The sequence below is a fragment of the Mustelus asterias genome, chromosome 5 (assembly GCF_964213995.1).
Source record: "Mustelus asterias chromosome 5, sMusAst1.hap1.1, whole genome shotgun sequence".
NCBI lineage: Eukaryota > Metazoa > Chordata > Chondrichthyes > Carcharhiniformes > Triakidae > Mustelus > Mustelus asterias.
In genome coordinates, this window is record NC_135805.1 from 140,018,020 (window position 1) to 140,034,924 (window position 16,905).

Below are 16,905 nucleotides of genomic sequence, written 5' to 3' on the forward strand. Positions count from 1 at the left end.
ACTTTGCAAACAAGAACAACATGCAGGAAATATTCTGCGGGATTTTGAAATGTCGGAGGATATCTGGGGATTAGTATCAGCCAAAACCATCACACATGTGTCAATTTTAACTCGTGGCAGTTAACATGGTTTGCAATAATGTTGGAGTGCCCGCGTATCTCAGATTTGTGAAGTGATTGCACCAACACACAAACCTCGTTGAGCACAAACGAACACAGACAAATATCTTCCCATTGATCTCTCTCGCTCAGAGATTGAACCTTGACCTCCAGTAACAGGGTCTACTTATGCAGTACGCAAACCCAAAGAGTTTACAAAGACCCAGTTTGCAGTTGCTTGTGCACTTAATTTTTTACAGATGTGTCTGTCATCTGCTGCCAAACTCTTTCAAGCAGGCACAAGCACAAAACTGACCAAAGGTTTATAGATTAATGCAGCCTCCATTAGACCGTGGCTGATTGTATCTAACTCCATCCACTTGCCTCGGCGCCACTAAAATCTTGTCAATCTCAGCGTTGAACTTTTTCATTAACTCCAGCCTCGACAGTGCTTTGGAAGAGGAAGTTCTGGATTTTTACTACCTTGGGCATGAAGAATTGCTTCTTAACAGCAGCCTAACTTGAATTTTAAGGTTACGTCCCTTGCTCTGGAGAGAGAGAGACAGAGAAAAACGATCAAATGCTATCAAGGTGAGGCCTGGTGGCACAGTGGTTAGCACTGCTGCCTCCCAGCTCCAGGGACCCGGGTTCGATTCCTGGCTTGGGTCATTGTCTGTGCAGAGTTTGCACGTTCTTCCCGTGTTTGCATGGGTTTCCTCCTGTTTCCTCCCACAGTCCGAAAGATATGCTGGTTAGGTTGATTGGCCATGCTAAATTCTCCCTTAGTAGTCTGGGGTTGCATGGATAGGGCCTGGGTGGGATTGTTGTCGGTGCAGACTCGATGGGCTGAATGGCCTCCTTCTGCACTGTAGGTTTTCTATCCTTTAATCATCCATTAAAGACCTGTTAGAACAACCCTCAATAGTTTATCCAATCTGCCGACATAATTTAACCCTTTGAGAATCATAGAATTGTCACAGCACAGGAGGCCGTTCAGCCCATCACCTCTGCACCAGCTCTCTGAGTGAGCAATTCACCTCGTGCCATTCTCCTGCCGTCTCCCCGTAACCCTGGACATTCTTCCTTTTCAGATAACAGTCCAGTTTCCCGTGTTGATTGAACCTGTGTCCACCCCACACTCAGGCAGCGCACTCAACACCCTCACTACTTGCTGCATGGAACAGTTACTCCTCGCGTGGCTTTGCTGTTTCTTTGCCAATTGCTTTAAATCTGTGCCCTCTCACTCTCGAGCCTTTCCCAAATGGGAACAGTTTCTTGTTATCTCCTCTGCATTTGCCCCTAATGATTTTGAATACCTCTATCACATCTCCTCTCATTCAGCCTTCTCTTCTCAAAAGAAAACAATCCTAACAGCTCAAATCTATCTTCATAACAGACGCTCCTCATCGCTGGAACCATTCTCCTGAATCTTTTCTGCATTCTCTCCATTCTCTTCACATCTTTAACACGTGATTCTGTAAAATGACACAACGGCATGACTGTGGTAGTTATTCAGAGTCCCACAAAATGGATTTATTTACTCACAGGATTTGGGCATCATTCGGCTGGGCCAGCATTTGTTAAACCTAACCCCCACAAGAAGGTGGTGGTGTGTTGACTTCTTGAACTGTTGCAGTCCATAAGGTATAGGTAAGCCCTCAGTGCTGTGGGAAGGGAGCTTTAGGCAGTGACAGTGAAGGAACGGTGATATATTTCCAAGTCAGGATGATGAGCAGCTTGGAGGGGAACTTACAGGTGGAGGTGTTCCCTTACATTTGCTGTCCTTATCCTTCTAGGCGGTAGAGGTTCTTTATTTGGAAGGTGCCATCAAAGAAGTCTTCATGAGTTCCAGCAATGTGTTTTGTAGATGGTACATTCTGCCACCACTGTGCATTGGTGATGGAAGGAGTGGATGTTTAAGATAATGGATGGAGTGCCAATCAAGTGGGCAGCTTTGCCCTGGATGGTGCTAAGCTTCTTGAGTTGTCACTGTTGGGCACTTGTGCAGCATGAATGTTACTTGCCACTTGTCAGTCCAAGCCTGGATATTGTCTGGATCTTGCTGCATATGGACAAGGACCGCTTCAGTATCTGAGGAGTCGTGAAAGGTGTTGAACATTGTGCAATCATCGGCGAACATCCCCACTTCTGACCTCGTGACGGAGGGAAGGTCATTGATGAAGCAGCTGAAGATAGTTGGGCCTAGGACACTACCCTAGGAACTGAGACATTTGATAACCAGCAACCACAACCATCTTCCCTCATACCAGGTGTGACTCCAACCAGCGGAGAGCTTTCCCCCTCATTTCCATTGATCCCAGTTTCACTCGGGCTCCTTGATGCCACACTCGGTCAAATGCGGCCTTGATGTCAAGAGCGGTCACTCTCACCTCTGAAGTTCATCCCTTTCGTCTATGTATAGATCAAGGCTATAAGGTCAGGATCTGAGTGGCCGTGGCAGAATGGAATAAGCCAGTTCTTTCATAATTAACGGAATTATTAAAAGAAAAAGCTAATTGTCTATATAAATGAAATCAGTGGCCGAATCTTTGCTATATAATCAGCCTACTCTGATCTATTCCGTTCCATTACTCCCCATCAGCTCAGCATTCCTTCCTCACTCTGCTATCATGGTCTACGCTGCTGGTCCTCGCCGAGTTTGGAGGAATGGGGGAACTGGGGAAAGAACTAGAATTCCAGTCATAGGCTCCCTTGGGACAATTTTACGTACCTGTCTTGCCTCGGAGGCCGCACTCTGCCTCTGGGCGGCATGGTGGCACAGTGGTTAGCACTGCTGCCTCTCAGTGCCAGGGCCCGGGTTCGATTCCCAGCTTGGGTCAGTGTGTGGAGTCTGCACGTTCTCCCCATGTCTGCGTGGGTTTCCTCAGGGTGCTCCGGTTTCCTCCCACAGTCCGAAAGACGTGCTGGTTAGCTGCTAAATTCTCCCTCGTTGTACATGAACGGGCACCGGAGTGTGGCGACTGGGGGATTTTCACAGTAACTTCACTATGGTTTTGACGTCAGCCTACTTGTGACATGAGTAAGTAAACTAAACTAAACCATTTTCCCGGCAACTTTTGTGAAGATATGTTTAAATAATGGAAAATAAAAACAAAATCTCTTTATTCTCTGGGGATCCAGCTATCATTCTTAGAATAATACAGCACAGAGGGCAGCCATTGGGCCCATCATATCTGTGCTGGCTCTTTGGAAGAACTATTCAATTATTCCCACAAACGTGCTCTTTCCTCATAGCTATTTCTTTTCTTCTTCCTAGGTATTAATCCAAATTCACTTTTATACGTCACGACCGAATCTGCCTCTATTACCCTTTCAGACATTTCAGATCATAACTAAATGTTTAAACTAAAAAGTCACCTCTGGTTCCGTTGCCAATCATCTTAAATCTTTGTCCTCGGTTTACTGGTCCCTGCGCCACCAGAAACACTTCCTCTTTATCTATTCTAGTAAAACTATTCCTGATTTCAGATGCCTGTATCAGGTCTGCCTCAGTCACCTCTGCTCGAAAGGGAACAACCTCAGCATCTGCAGATTCTCCACATGACAGCAGGTCCCCCTAATCCTGATACCATTACAGGAAATCTGCTATCCATCCTTGGCAAGGCTTTGACAGCCTCACTATAATGGAATACCCAGAACTGCAGACAAGACTTCAAGCTGAGGCCCAGCTACTGATTTATAACGAAAGCTTCCTTGCTTTTGTTTGCTACATTTAATAAAGCCCACAATCACGTGTGCTATTTTATAACAGCCTTGTCCTGCCGGCTTTGGAGATTTGTGAATCCCAGATTTCTCAATTCCTGCACTCCCTTCAAGTTGCTCATCATTTCAGCTTGGGTCTCACAGAAACTCTAGTTTAAGTTAGTGTCACAAGTAGGCTTACATCAACACTGCAATGAAGTTACTGTGAAAATCCCCTAGTCGCCACACTCCGGCACCTGTTCGGGTACACTGAGGGAGAATTTAGCACGGCCAATGCACCCTAACCAGCATGTCTTTCAGACTGTGGGAGGAAACCGAAGCACCCGGAGGAAACTCACGCAGACACGGGGGAGAAAATGCGGACTCCGCACAGACAGTGACCCAAGCCGGGGATCGAAGCTGGGTCCCTGGTGCTGTGAGGCAGCGGTGCTAGCCAACTAATCTACAAGCTTACTTCAAATGCACGTTACTGCCCTGTGATCATTGCAACCCAAGACTGACAAGAGCAATAATATTACAGGAAAACCATCACTTAGAAGGTTCAGATTCCAGCATCATTTGTCACATGCTGGAAAATCCTACCCAATAGCATTGCTGGGAGCACCTGAGTGTGGCTCACCATCAGCTTCTCAACAATTAGCGACGGGTTATAGATGCTGGCATAACCGGTGACACCCACATCCGAAAAAGAAGCAAAAGATCTCTAGCCATCTCGGGGTAATGGTGGAGTGTGCCTGTTTTCTGTGCCACTGCATCCTGACTTGAATCACCTCCTATATTGTGAGGGGCAGGGGTGGTGGAGCCAAAATGGAAAAAATATATAAGTATGTATAAAAAGTTCTATTTTATTTGATATACGTTGCATAGCTGTACACAGCATGACATAATACCTGATGTGTTAGCTTCATTCATGGTGAAGTAACATTACACTGAAGCACCATAACGCTTATAACTGGACATTACTTGCAGTACAATTTAGTGAACCATAAAGAAAACTTATTTACAGTTGTAATTTTTTTTTAATAAAAGTGAATAAAAATTAAAATAAAAAATTTAAAAACCGTAACTAAAAAAACGTTATTAAAATGGCGTTTTAAAAATTCAAAGGTTTTCCACGATGGAATTTGACTTTTGAGGAAGAGGTTTGACTCTTGATAGTGACAGGAACTCCCTGAAATACTTGGTTGTTAGTTCCTTTCTGTACAGCTGACTCCCACAGAAGCATCAGGACAGCGACAGGACCGGCTCAAGGGTGTTGCCAGACATAGATGAGTACAGCCGCCATTATTTACAGCACAGTGATTCTGTCCTATTAAAGCAAAGACGAACAGACATTATTGAAATCGCACCACATCTCTATCCTCACCAGACAACAACTTGGATTTATACAGCAATGGGTGCGTCAGCCGTCATTCAGCATTTTTTTATTCATTCATGGACCACGGGCGTCGCTGGCTGGCCAGCATTTATTGCCCATCCCTAGTCGCCCAAGAGCAGTTGAGAGTCAACCACATTGCTGTGGCTCTGGAGTCACATGTAGGCCAGACCAGGTAAGGACGGCAGATTTCCTTCCCTAGAGGACACTAGTGAACCAGATGGGTTTTTCTAACAATCGACAATGGTTTCATGATCAACAGTAGATTCTTAATTCCAGATTTTTAAAAATTGAATTCAAATTCCACCATCTACCGTGGTGGGATTCGAACCCGGGTCCCCCAGATCATTGCTGAGTTTCTGGAGTAATAGTCGAGCGATAATACCAATAGGTCATCACCAGCTGTGGTCCACAGGGCAGCACTCACATCTCCGAGTCTAGAAGTTTATAGGTTCAAGCCCCACTCCAGGACTTTAAGTACAACAATCAAGGGTGACACTCCGTTTTGATGAGACGTTAAATGAAGGTCCCATCTGCCCCCCCCCTCTCATATGGATGGATGTAAAAGATCCCTTGGCCATATTTCAAAGAAAGGCAGAGGAGTTCTCCCACCCCAGGGTCCAATATTTATCCCTCAATCAACATCACAAAACAGGTTATCTGGTCAATATCACATTGCTGATAATGGGAGTTAGCTGTGCACAAATTTGCTGCCATGTTTCCTACATTACAACAGTGGCTACACTTCTTAATTGGCTTTAAAGCACTTGTGGTAATAAAAGGCACTATTTAAATGCAATTCTTTCTTTTTAGCACCTTTAACATGGAAAACATTGCAAGGAACATTATCAGTCAAAATCTGTCACCTACCAAAGAGTTTTTGGGCATCATCTTAAAGGATGAAAGAGAGGCAGGGAGGGAAATCCAGACCTTAGGATCTAACCATCAGAAGACGCAGTCACCAATGGTGGAGATCTGAAAAATCAGGCATGGGCAAGAGGCCAGGTTTGGAGGGGTGCAGGTATCAGAGAGGGTTAGGGAGTGGCTCAGTGAACGTAAGAAGATCAGTAAAATGGTAGCTCCCAGCTCCTTAGCTCGAATGCCCTGGGTTTAAGCCCCAATTGTTGGCTATGAGAGAACCCAGCCACTGATGCAGCCAAGCCAGTGGGTAACAGTGCCAACCCCAGCCTGGATAAATGGGAGGATTGATGGTAGGAAGGTCATCTGGCTGTGACCCTACCCATTAAATTGGAAAATGTAACACGGAAATAGCTGAAAAAGAAAGCAAGGTAACTCAGCGAGTTGTAGGGCTGGAGGATGTGACATTGATGAGGAGGAGGTGAGGCCATGGAAGGTTTTAAATGTGGAGGGTGAGAATTTTAAATTCAAAGCGTTGCTTAAAAGTCCTCGGGCACGATCTTGCCACTCGCGCCACGCTCCCGCTGCAGCAAAGTCGGAGAATCAAAGAATCCCTACAGCGCAGAAGGAGGCCATTCAGCCCATTGCGTCTGTACCGACCACAATCCCACCCAGAGCCTATCCCCATAACCCCATGCATTTACCCTGCTAGTCCCCCTGACACTAAGGGGTAATTTAACATAGTCAATCCACCTAACCCGCACATCTTTGGACTGTGGGAGGAAACCGGAGCACCCGGAGGAAACCCATGCAGACACGGGAAGAACGTGCAGACTCCGCACAGACAGTGACTCGAGGCTGGATTTGATCCCGGGTCCCTGGTGTTGGTGGCAGCGGTGCTAACCACTGTGCCCCTGAATTTGGAGAATTTGGCACCGAGCTAAATCTCTGTTCATTGCAGCAGGATCGGAAAATCCCAGCAGCGTGAATGGCCATAACATTCTGGCCCTAGAATGGAGATCAGTGAGCATGGGAGCGATGGGTGCACATTGGGACACAAGGACCAACTCCACTTCCACACAAAAGCAGTCTCCATGAAGTTGGTGTAGCACAGGAAGCAGAGACTCTAATCTAAAACATCCTCAAAGACCACTCATTCAACGCCTGTGATGTAAGGGCCCACAATGACCCACTCAGTCCATCCAGCTGCTGTACAAATTAAATAGATACAAGAACTGAAGCAGAGCGCAGCACAAGGTGCGTTACCTGGCGGACAGCGAGAGTAAGCTGTGGTTATTCCATAGAGGCGGGATCGCTTGGATGGCTGGTGTTCGTCACTCTCTCGTCCAGCGATACGGTCCACAGCTATGATAGACTCCCTTCATGAACACAAACAGTTAAAGCACGGTTAAAGATCTGGCAGTCAAGAGCCCAGCTGAAGTTGACACCTTTGCCATGTCGGCGTCAACACGTGAGGGGAGGCGAAGAGGCGACCGGGTTAAGGTCTACAAAATTATGAAAAGGTTAAGTAAGGCAGATATTAGGAAAAACGTTTCAACATATGGGTGAGTTCAAAGCCTCGGGCCATAAACATGATCGTCACTAATAAATCCAAAAGGGATGGGTTGGTGAGGCCACACCTGGAGCACTGTGTGCAGTTTTGGTGTCTTTATCTGAGGAAGCATGTCCTTGCTGTAGAGGGAGTACAGCGAAGGTTTACCAGGCTGATTCCTGGCCTACTCCCGCTTCTAGTTTCTATATGGAATTCAGAAGAAACGTCTTTACCCCGAGAGTGGTGGAACTCACTAGTACAAAGAGTAGCTGAGGCGAGTAAGTTGGATGTGCTTAAGTGGAGGCTAGATAAATACATAAGGAAGAAGGGAATTCTGATAGGGTGTGGATGGATGTGAGGAAGTTTGCATGGAGCACAAAGACTAGCACAGAATTGATGGGCCCAATGGCTTCTTTATTCTGTGTAATATATAATACAATCTCAGAAAACCTCATTGAAATAGATACCGTACCTCTTCCAGTCCGTATAGTACAAATTGCTTCCATAACTTGCAATCCCAAAGGGATAACGGATGCCGTCAAGGACCCTCCTGCGTCCAGTGTGATTTGGATTCATACATTCCAGCCGCTGCGTTCCTGCACAAAATGAAACAGTGATAAACCTCACCGTGGAAGAGCTCGGCAGAGAGAGAGAGAGGGAGAGAGAGAGGGAGAGGGTGAGAGAGGGAGAGAGAGAGGGGGAGAGCGAGAGAGTGGGAGAGCCTTACCAGCAGTTTGTTTGGAAGCTGTTATCCATTATAGATCGGAAATATGGTCCACAGGCAGCTTTGGCAGCACATTTAAGGAAATTGAATTAATCATTAATCACGCAAGCTACGCTTTGAGAATTTATCAAAGTTAAATCCTGGGAAACCTCCAAAGGAGATGTTAAAAATCAATCGCATTAAATCAGTTTACCACATCAAAAAAATATGATTGGGAATAATGAATTGGATCTTTAACACGTGCCCAACAACACAGCAGCTTCAGCATGATGTGAATACATCTTTAGGTTCTGCTTTTACAAGTATTGTTGGGATTAGAAGGCAACTGTTTTTCATTCTTCCGAGAAACACTTGGATATTTTACTCCACACATGTTGCTGCTCTAGGATGCCTGCCAGACTGGGCAATAGTGCTTTAACAACACTGACACACAGGGTGCTGAGAACAGAGTATCATTTGTTGATTTATCAGAATCATAGAATCTCACAGTGCAGAAGGAGGCCATTCGGCCCATCGAGTCTGCACCAACCACAATCCCACTCAGGCCCTATCTCCATAACCCCATGCATTTACCCTGCTAGTCCCCCTGACACTAATGGACAATTTAGCATGGCCAATCCACCTAACCCGCACATCTTTGGACTGTGGGAGGAAACCGGAGCACCTGGAGGAAACCCATGCAAACTTTATTTCTCTGTAACCTTACGCTCATTGGCTGATGTTGAACATGTTGCTAGATTAGGAACCAATTGGAAATTCTCTCCACTTTTGTGTTCAAATCCCTCCACGGTCGTAAATGGCTAATCAATCGCCGATAGAGTGTGCTTGAAAATCACTTGCTCGGAAAGAATGAAATCAACTTTATCTGAAGTTTCCCATGGAAGAGGAAAAGACCGAGATGTGGGCATTGTTTCTGTTTGTGGAACTGGCAATGAATGATGAGAACTTATATAGTACCTTTAATCAAGGTAAACCCCAAACGCTTCAAACAAAATATAACATGTGAGGATATTAAATCTAAAATCTCAACACTTTGTCAAAGAGATAGGTGCTAAGGAGCAAAGTAGGAAAGAGACAGAGAAAGGTTTGGAAAGGGAAATTCAAAATCTCCAGGTGTGGCACAGCAAGAATGGACACCAATAGCGGAGAGATGGAAATTAGGGTTGGACAAGATGCAAGAGTTAGAGGAGCACAAAGACTTCAAAGGGTAGCAGGGCTTGGATGAGGTTAAGGACATGGGCCAGAAGTTTCCAGGCATTCCCCTTGGCAGGATCTGCTGGTCCCGCTGATGGTGAACCCATGCCGTGCATTGCCCGGGGGTGGGAGTGGGGTTTGGCAGTTCTGGACTGGGACCAGATGTAGGACAGTGAGCCCAAGGACAATGGATGGCTGGGATGGGGTACAGGTTACAATATAGGCAGCAGAGCTTTGGGTGCACTCAGGTTTATGGAGGATGGAAGAGGAGAGGCTGAGCAGAGACTGATAGCCAGGTTCCGCACACATGAGGACGGCCTCAACCGGGATCTTGAGTTCATGTCACACTATCTGTAACCCCCACAACTTGCCTGAGCTTGCTAAATCTCACTAACTGTCCTGGCTGGAGACAATACACATCTCTTTAACCTGTGCTTAACTCTCTCTCCACTCACATTGTCTGTACCTTTTAAGACTTGATTACCTGTAAAGTCTCTCATTCCAACCATTATTCTGTAAATTGAGTTTGTGTCTTTATATGCCCTGTTTGTGAACAGAACTCCCACACCTGACGAAGGAGCAGCGAGTGCTCCGAAAGCTAGCGGCTTTTGCTACCAAATAAACCTGTTGGACTTTAACCTGGTGTTGTGAGACTTCTTACTGTGTTTACCCCAGTCCAACGCCGGCATCTCCACATCAAGAGAGCACCAGCATTGCTGTGTCCAAAATTAACAAAGACACAGATGAGGGTTTCAGAAGCAGGGATGAGCTGAGAGATCGGTAATATTACGGAGAGGACAATAGACTGACTTGGTGATGGAGAGGATATGGGGTCAGGAATGGAGCTCAGGAAAAATCAAGGTGTAAAAGTTGCTAATGACCTGGCTCAGCCTCAGAGAATGGCTGAGGGGAACACCGGAGAGAATACCTAGAGAGGCGACTTTGTGACTGTGAATAAAGACAATAACAACCTTTTCTATTAGTGAAACCCTTTCATGTCACGATTCAGCTTACTGAACCTTCTCTGAACTACTTACAATGCAAGTCTATCCCACCTTGTGCAAAGGGATCAAAACTGTACACACTACTCTGGGTGCAATCTCACCAATGCCCTGTACAGTTGTTGCCATAATGGTGAAAATGGCCAACTTATCCTTACTCTCTGACTCCTGTTAGCCAGTGAGTCCTCTATCTAAGCTAATACATCAATCCCAGCACCATGAGTTCTCATCTTGTGCAGTAGCCTTCGATGTGACAACTTATCAAATGTCTTTTGGAAACCCAATGCACCTCATCTACTTCCTCCCCTTTATCCAGCTTGCTAATTACACCCTCAAATAACTGTCATAAATTTGTTAAAAAAGATTTCCTTTTCATAAAACCATGTCGATTCTGCCCGATTGTCTCTTGGTTTCTAAATATCCTGCTATTACCTGTAATAATCGCTCCTAACAATTTCCCAGTGACTGGGAATCCATTGGGACTTCTCCAGAATCCAGGAAATTTTGGAAGGTTACAACCAATTCATCTGCTAACTCTGCAGCCACTTCTTTTAAGATCTGTAGATACCAGCCATCAGGTCCAGGGGACTTGTCAGCCTTTAGTATCATTAGTTTTCCTAGTACCTTTTCTCTGGTGATCATGATTGTTTTAAGTTCCTGCCTCCCCTTTCTTTATATTTTGTGTAAGGTTCCCACCCACTCCAATTTCTCCCTCTATTTTCTGTTGAAGTCATCCTTAGTTGGCTTCTAAACTTTTCCCAGTCTTTTGTTCTACCGTGAACCTGCAGAACTCTACACCGTTTCTTCCAATGTGACAGGATCTTGAACTTCCTTAGTTAACCATGGGTGGTGCTTACATCATACAGTCTTTCTTTCCTCAATGGAATATATCTCCGTTGAATTATGAAATATCTCCTCAAATGTTTGTGACTGCTTTTCTACTGTCATATCTTTTAACCTATTTTCCGAGTCCATTTTAGTCTACTCTGTCTGCATACCCTTGTGTCTTAACCTTAAATAAAAGCAATTGCTAGTTTCAGGTGCAGATTTCTCTCTCTCAAACTGAATGTGAAATTCTATCATGTTATGATCATTCTTACCCACAGGATTCTTTACAATTAGGTCATTAATTAATCCTGGCAATTGCTGGTTTCAGATGCAGACTTGTCACTCTAAACTGAATGTGAAATTCTATCATGTTATGATCACTCTTACTCAGAGGATTCTTTACAATGAGGTCATGAATTAATCTTGTCTTTACCAAGTCTAAAACAGCCTATTGCTGTGATTTATACTGTAGCTACTGTCAGGGGGTCTATCAACTATTCCATCTCTTTCCTTTGCTATTTTTTATCACCACCCAAAATGATTCGATATTTTGATCCACCAAACCAAGATCATTTCTCATGACTGCACTGATCTCATCCTTTATTATCAGAGCTACACCACCTCTTTCTCTTTTCTTCCTGTCCTTCTGAGACGTCAAACATCCTTGGAAATTCAGGTCCCAGCTGTAGTTGCTTTGAAACCAGATCTCTGAACTGGCAATCATATCATACTCATTGATTTCTACTCGTGTTTTCAATTCGTCTCTCTTGCTACAAATGCTGCATTCATTTAAATAGACTCTTTAATTCTGTCTTTTTACCAGTTTTCTCTAATCTGACCTCATTTGATGGTGCAGTCTAATGTTTGCACACTCTGTCCCTTCGGCACAGTGGTTAGCACTGCCGCCTCACAGCGCCAGGGACCCGGGTTCAATTCCGGCTTGGGTCACTCTGTGCAAAGTCTGCACAATCTCCCCATTTCTGTGTGGGTTTCCTCCGAGTGCTCTGGTTTCCTCCCACAGTCCAAAGATGTGTGGGTTAGGTGGATTGGCCATGCTAAATTGACCCTTAGTGTCAGGGGGATTAGCTAGGGTAAATATGTGGGGTTGCGGGAATAGGGTCTGGGTGGGATTGTGGTCGGTGCAGACTCGATGGGCCGAATGATCTCCTTCTGCACTGTAGGGATTCTCTGACTCATGTTATCATTCCCCATATTGCTACCCTGCACGGTTTGCTTCTCCCTTTTCTTTAACTTTCCAAATCTCCCCCCTCGTGAACTCTGCCCCCCCCCCCCCCCCCCCAGTAATTATTTAGATTAACACCCTCCCTGAAACTCTATTTATTAAACTCACCGATATATAGGTCCATGTTCGGTTCAGGTGAAGACTGCCTCAACAGCCTGGCTCCCAGTTTCCCCGGTCCGGCTCCCCCTTTCCCCGGTCCGGCTCCCCCATTCCCCGGTCCGGCTCCCGCTTTACCCGGTCCGGCTCCCCCATTCCCCAGTCTGGCTCCCCCTTTCCCCGGTCCGGCTCCCCCTTTCCCCGGTCTGGCTCCCCCTTTCCCCGGTCCGGCTCCCCCTTTCCCCGGTCTGGCTCCCCCTTTCCCCGGTCCGGCTCCCCCTTTCCCCGGTCTGGCTCCCCCTTTCCCTGGTCCGGCTCCCGCTTTACCCGGCACGGCTCCCCCATTCCCCGGCACCTGCCCCCCCTTTCCCCGGCATGACTCCCAGTTTCCCCGGTCCGGCTCCCCCTTTCCCCGGCACGGGGGCCCCCCCTTTCCCCGGCACCTGCCCCCCCTTTCCCCGGCATGGCCCCCCCTTTCCCCGGCACGGCTCCCCCTTTCCCCGGCACGGCCCCCCCTTTCCCCGGCACGGCCCCCCCTTTCCCCGGCACCTGCCCCCCCTTTCCCCGGCACGGCCCCCCCTTTCTCCGGCACGGCTCCCCCTTTCCTCGGCACCTGCCCCCCCTTTCCCCGGCACGGCTCCCCCTTTCCCCGGACACGGCTCCCCCTTTCCCCGGTCCGGCTCCCCCTTTCCCCGGACACGGCTCCCCCTTTCCCCAGCACAGCTCCCCCTTTCCCCGGCACAGCTCCCCCTTTCCCCAGCACAGCTCCCCCTTTCCCCAGCACAGCTCCCCCTTTCCCCGGACACGGCTCCCCCTTTCCCCGGCACAGCTCCCCCTTTCCCCGGACACGGCTCCCCCTTTCCCCAGCACAGCTCCCCCTTTCCCCAGCACAGCTCCCCCTTTCCCCGGCACAGCTCCCCCTTTCCCCGGCACAGCTCCCCCTTTCCCCAGCTCGGCTCCCATTTCTCCCACACCAACCCTGGGATCACACATCTTATTTATCCAATGCCAGTTAGTTTGTGGCTCAGGTAATAATCCAGAAATTCCTTTTGTGGTTCTGCTTTGTGATTTAGTCCCTAGCTGCTCGTACTCCTTCAGCAGAACCTCTTCCTTCTTCCTGCCTATGTTGTTGGCAACCACATGGAGTTCCCCTGCGAGTTCCTCTCCAGCCCAAGGAGATGTCCTTAACCTGGGCAGACAACACAGCCTTTGGGACTCTCTCTCTCATCTGCAGAGAAAATTCTCTATCCCCCGACCCCCATCTATACTGTTCCCGACTATAACTATATTTATTTTTAGTTCCCGCACTTCAATGGCCCCTTGCAGCAGTCTCTGCTCTCCAACACTGAGGCTGTTAGACAATTTCAAGGACGGAAGCTCCTCCATTGCCACCTTCTGGATTTCCATGTCTTCCTCTCATAGTCACACCCACCCGTCCCTGACCACAACCAAGTTTGAAGTACCGAGTTTAAGGGCACCTGCCTCCTGGAATAAAGCATTCCGCTAACTTTCTTCCCCCCTGATGCATCATTGCAGGTTCTGACGCTTGGACTCCAGCTTTCATCATAGAATCCCTGCAACACACAGGGAGGCCATTTGGCCCTATCCAGTCTGCACCCACCCAGGCCCTATCCCTGTAACCCCGCGTATTTATCCTGCTAGTCCCCCCGAAGGAGCAATTTAGCCTGGCCAATCAATCTAACCAAACATTTTTGGACTATGGGAGGAAACCAGAGCACCCGGAGAAAACCCACGCAGACACGGGGAGAATGTGTAGACTCCACACATCCAAGGCCAGAATTGAACCTGGGTCCCTGGCAATGTGAGGCAGCAGTGCTAATCACTGTGCCATTACACTGTCCTAACACATTAGCTCTGAGCTGATGTAAGATCATGAGATAAGGCACCCAAATATTAACTTGACAAATCAGACTTTAAAGTTTGTGATTAGAAAAACCATCTCGGTTTAACATACCTGCATCAGCCCAGCATAACAATGCACTGTACGGGTCGTAGGTCAAACCATTAGGAAGACCAAGATCATCTTTCACAAGGATGCGTCTGTTCGTTCCATCCATGTAGGAGGTCTCAATTTTGGGAGCAACTCTATTCCAATCTGTCCAGTACAGGTTACTGAAAGAAAGCAAATGAGAAGTAGTTCTAGCAGCTCAGTGAAAAAACTATGAAGTCTACAGACTGGATTGGATTAAAATCTGTGCCCTCTGGTTACTGATCCTCCTTACTGTCGAAAATCTTCAATTTTGAAATTTCAATTAAATTTCCCCTTGAACGCCTCTGCTCCAAGAAGCACAATCCCAGTTCCTGTAGTATCTCCATGTAACTGAATTCCATCAACCAACAGCCTATCCTGGTCCCTCCATGCCGACGCTATAGTTACGAAAGCCCACCAATGCCTCTACTTTCTCAGGAGGCTAAGGAAATTTGGCATGTCCGCTACGACTCAGCAACTTTTACAGTTGCACCATAGAAAGCATTCTTTCTGGGTGTATCACAGCTTGGTATGGCTCCTGCTCTGACCAAGACTGCAAGAAATTACAAAAAGTTGTGAACATAGCCCAATCCATCACGCAAACCAGCCTCCCATCCATCGACTCAATCTGCACTTCCTGCTGCCTTGGCAAAGCCGCCAGCATAATTAAGGGCCCCACGGCTCTCTTCCACCTCCTTCTGTCAGGAAAAAGATACAAAGTCTGAAATCATGCACCGACCGACTCAAGAACAGCTTCTTCCCTGCTTCTGTCAGATGTTTGAATGGACCGACCTTATATTAAGTTGATCTTTCTCTACACTCAAGCTATGCCTGTAACACTACATTCTGCACCCTCTCCTTTCCTTCTCCCCTATGTATTCTATGAACGGTATGCTTTGTCTGTACGCAAGAAACAACACTTTTCACTTTATCCCAGTACATGTGACAATAATAGATCAAATCAAAATCATCCTTGGTGCAATTCGAATAAGTCTCCTCTCCGTCTACCAGAAAATACAAAACACAACATCAGTTATAATGTAACACATCAGCATGGTGGCACAGTGGTTAGCACTGCTGCCTCACAGCACTAGAGACCCAGGTTCAATTCCTGGCTTGGGTCACTGTCTGTGTAGAGTTTGCGTCTTCTCCGTGTCTGCGTGGGTTTCCTCCAGATGCTCCGGTTTCCTCCCACAGTCCAAAGATGTGTGGGTTAGGTTGATTGGCCGTGCTAAATTGCCCCTTAGTGTCAGGGAGTCTAGCAGGGTAAATATATGGAGTTATGGGGATGGGACCTGGGTGCGGTTGTTGTCAGTGCTGGCTCGATGGGCCAAATGGCCTCCTTGTGCACTGTAGTGATTCTATGTAGATGTTATACATTCAATGTGGTTTTTATAAAAGAGAATTAGCCTAGGAATCTTACCCACCTCAATAGGCTCCTAATTCTGAATTAACGCTGCTTTCACAAGATGCTGTGCCCTGATGCTTAACCAGTGCTAACTCGGACACCAACCTATGTGAACCAGAAACACGATACATTCCTGATGTTACCACCTACCAGTTCTTCATGATTTCCTCATTCAGTTTGCAACTGCTCCCATCTCTCGGTAACAATTTATTGCATTAAGTGCTTGTGAATTTTTAAAAACATATATTATATAAAAATGGAGCTGCGTCCAACATGACTGCTTTTCAATACTTCAAAAATCAGAACCAAAGGCTCAGAATACGGAAAGGGTCAATTGCACACAGCTTGGAGTGCACCACATACATGGGTCTCGAATACATTGTGGGATGCACTTGGGAGCCACAAACCAAATGCCCACACACAGGCACTATGCCTTTCCGATTTACGTTTAATGAAACACAGTTAAAGTTTATTATTGTCACAAGTAGGCTTACATTAACACTGCAATGAAGTTACTGTGAAAATCCCCTAGTCGCCACACTCCGGTGCCTGTTCGGGTACACTGAGGGAGAATTTAGCACGGCCAATGCACCCTAACCAGCACGTCTTTCAGACTGTGGGAGGAAACCGGAGCACCCGGAGGAAACCCACGCAGACACGGGGAGAACGTGCAGACTCCACACAGACAGCGACCCAAGCCGGGAATTGAACCCGGGTCCCTGGTGCTGTGAGGAAGCAGTGCTAACCACCGTGCCGCAATTACCCAACAGACTATGACTCTATAACAGGGAAAGAGATCATTCAGAGTCCAGGAA

At 47.0% G+C, this 16,905-nt stretch overlaps 1 protein-coding gene across 1 annotated transcript in view; it reads right to left on the minus strand.

Annotated features, from left to right (window-relative positions):
* Positions 1-4,646: 4,646 nt before the first annotated feature.
* Positions 4,647-16,905, minus strand: part of nid1a (nidogen 1a) — a 120,773-nt gene continuing 108,514 nt past the window's right edge. The window contains exons 17-20 of the mRNA XM_078213409.1: positions 14,668-14,825; positions 8,079-8,202; positions 7,321-7,433; positions 4,647-5,130 (exon numbers count right to left, since the gene is read on the minus strand). Coding sequence (XP_078069535.1) covers positions 5,009-5,130; positions 7,321-7,433; positions 8,079-8,202; positions 14,668-14,825 — 517 coding nt within the window. The 3' untranslated portion in view covers positions 4,647-5,008. The remainder of the gene's footprint in view (positions 5,131-7,320; positions 7,434-8,078; positions 8,203-14,667; positions 14,826-16,905) is intronic.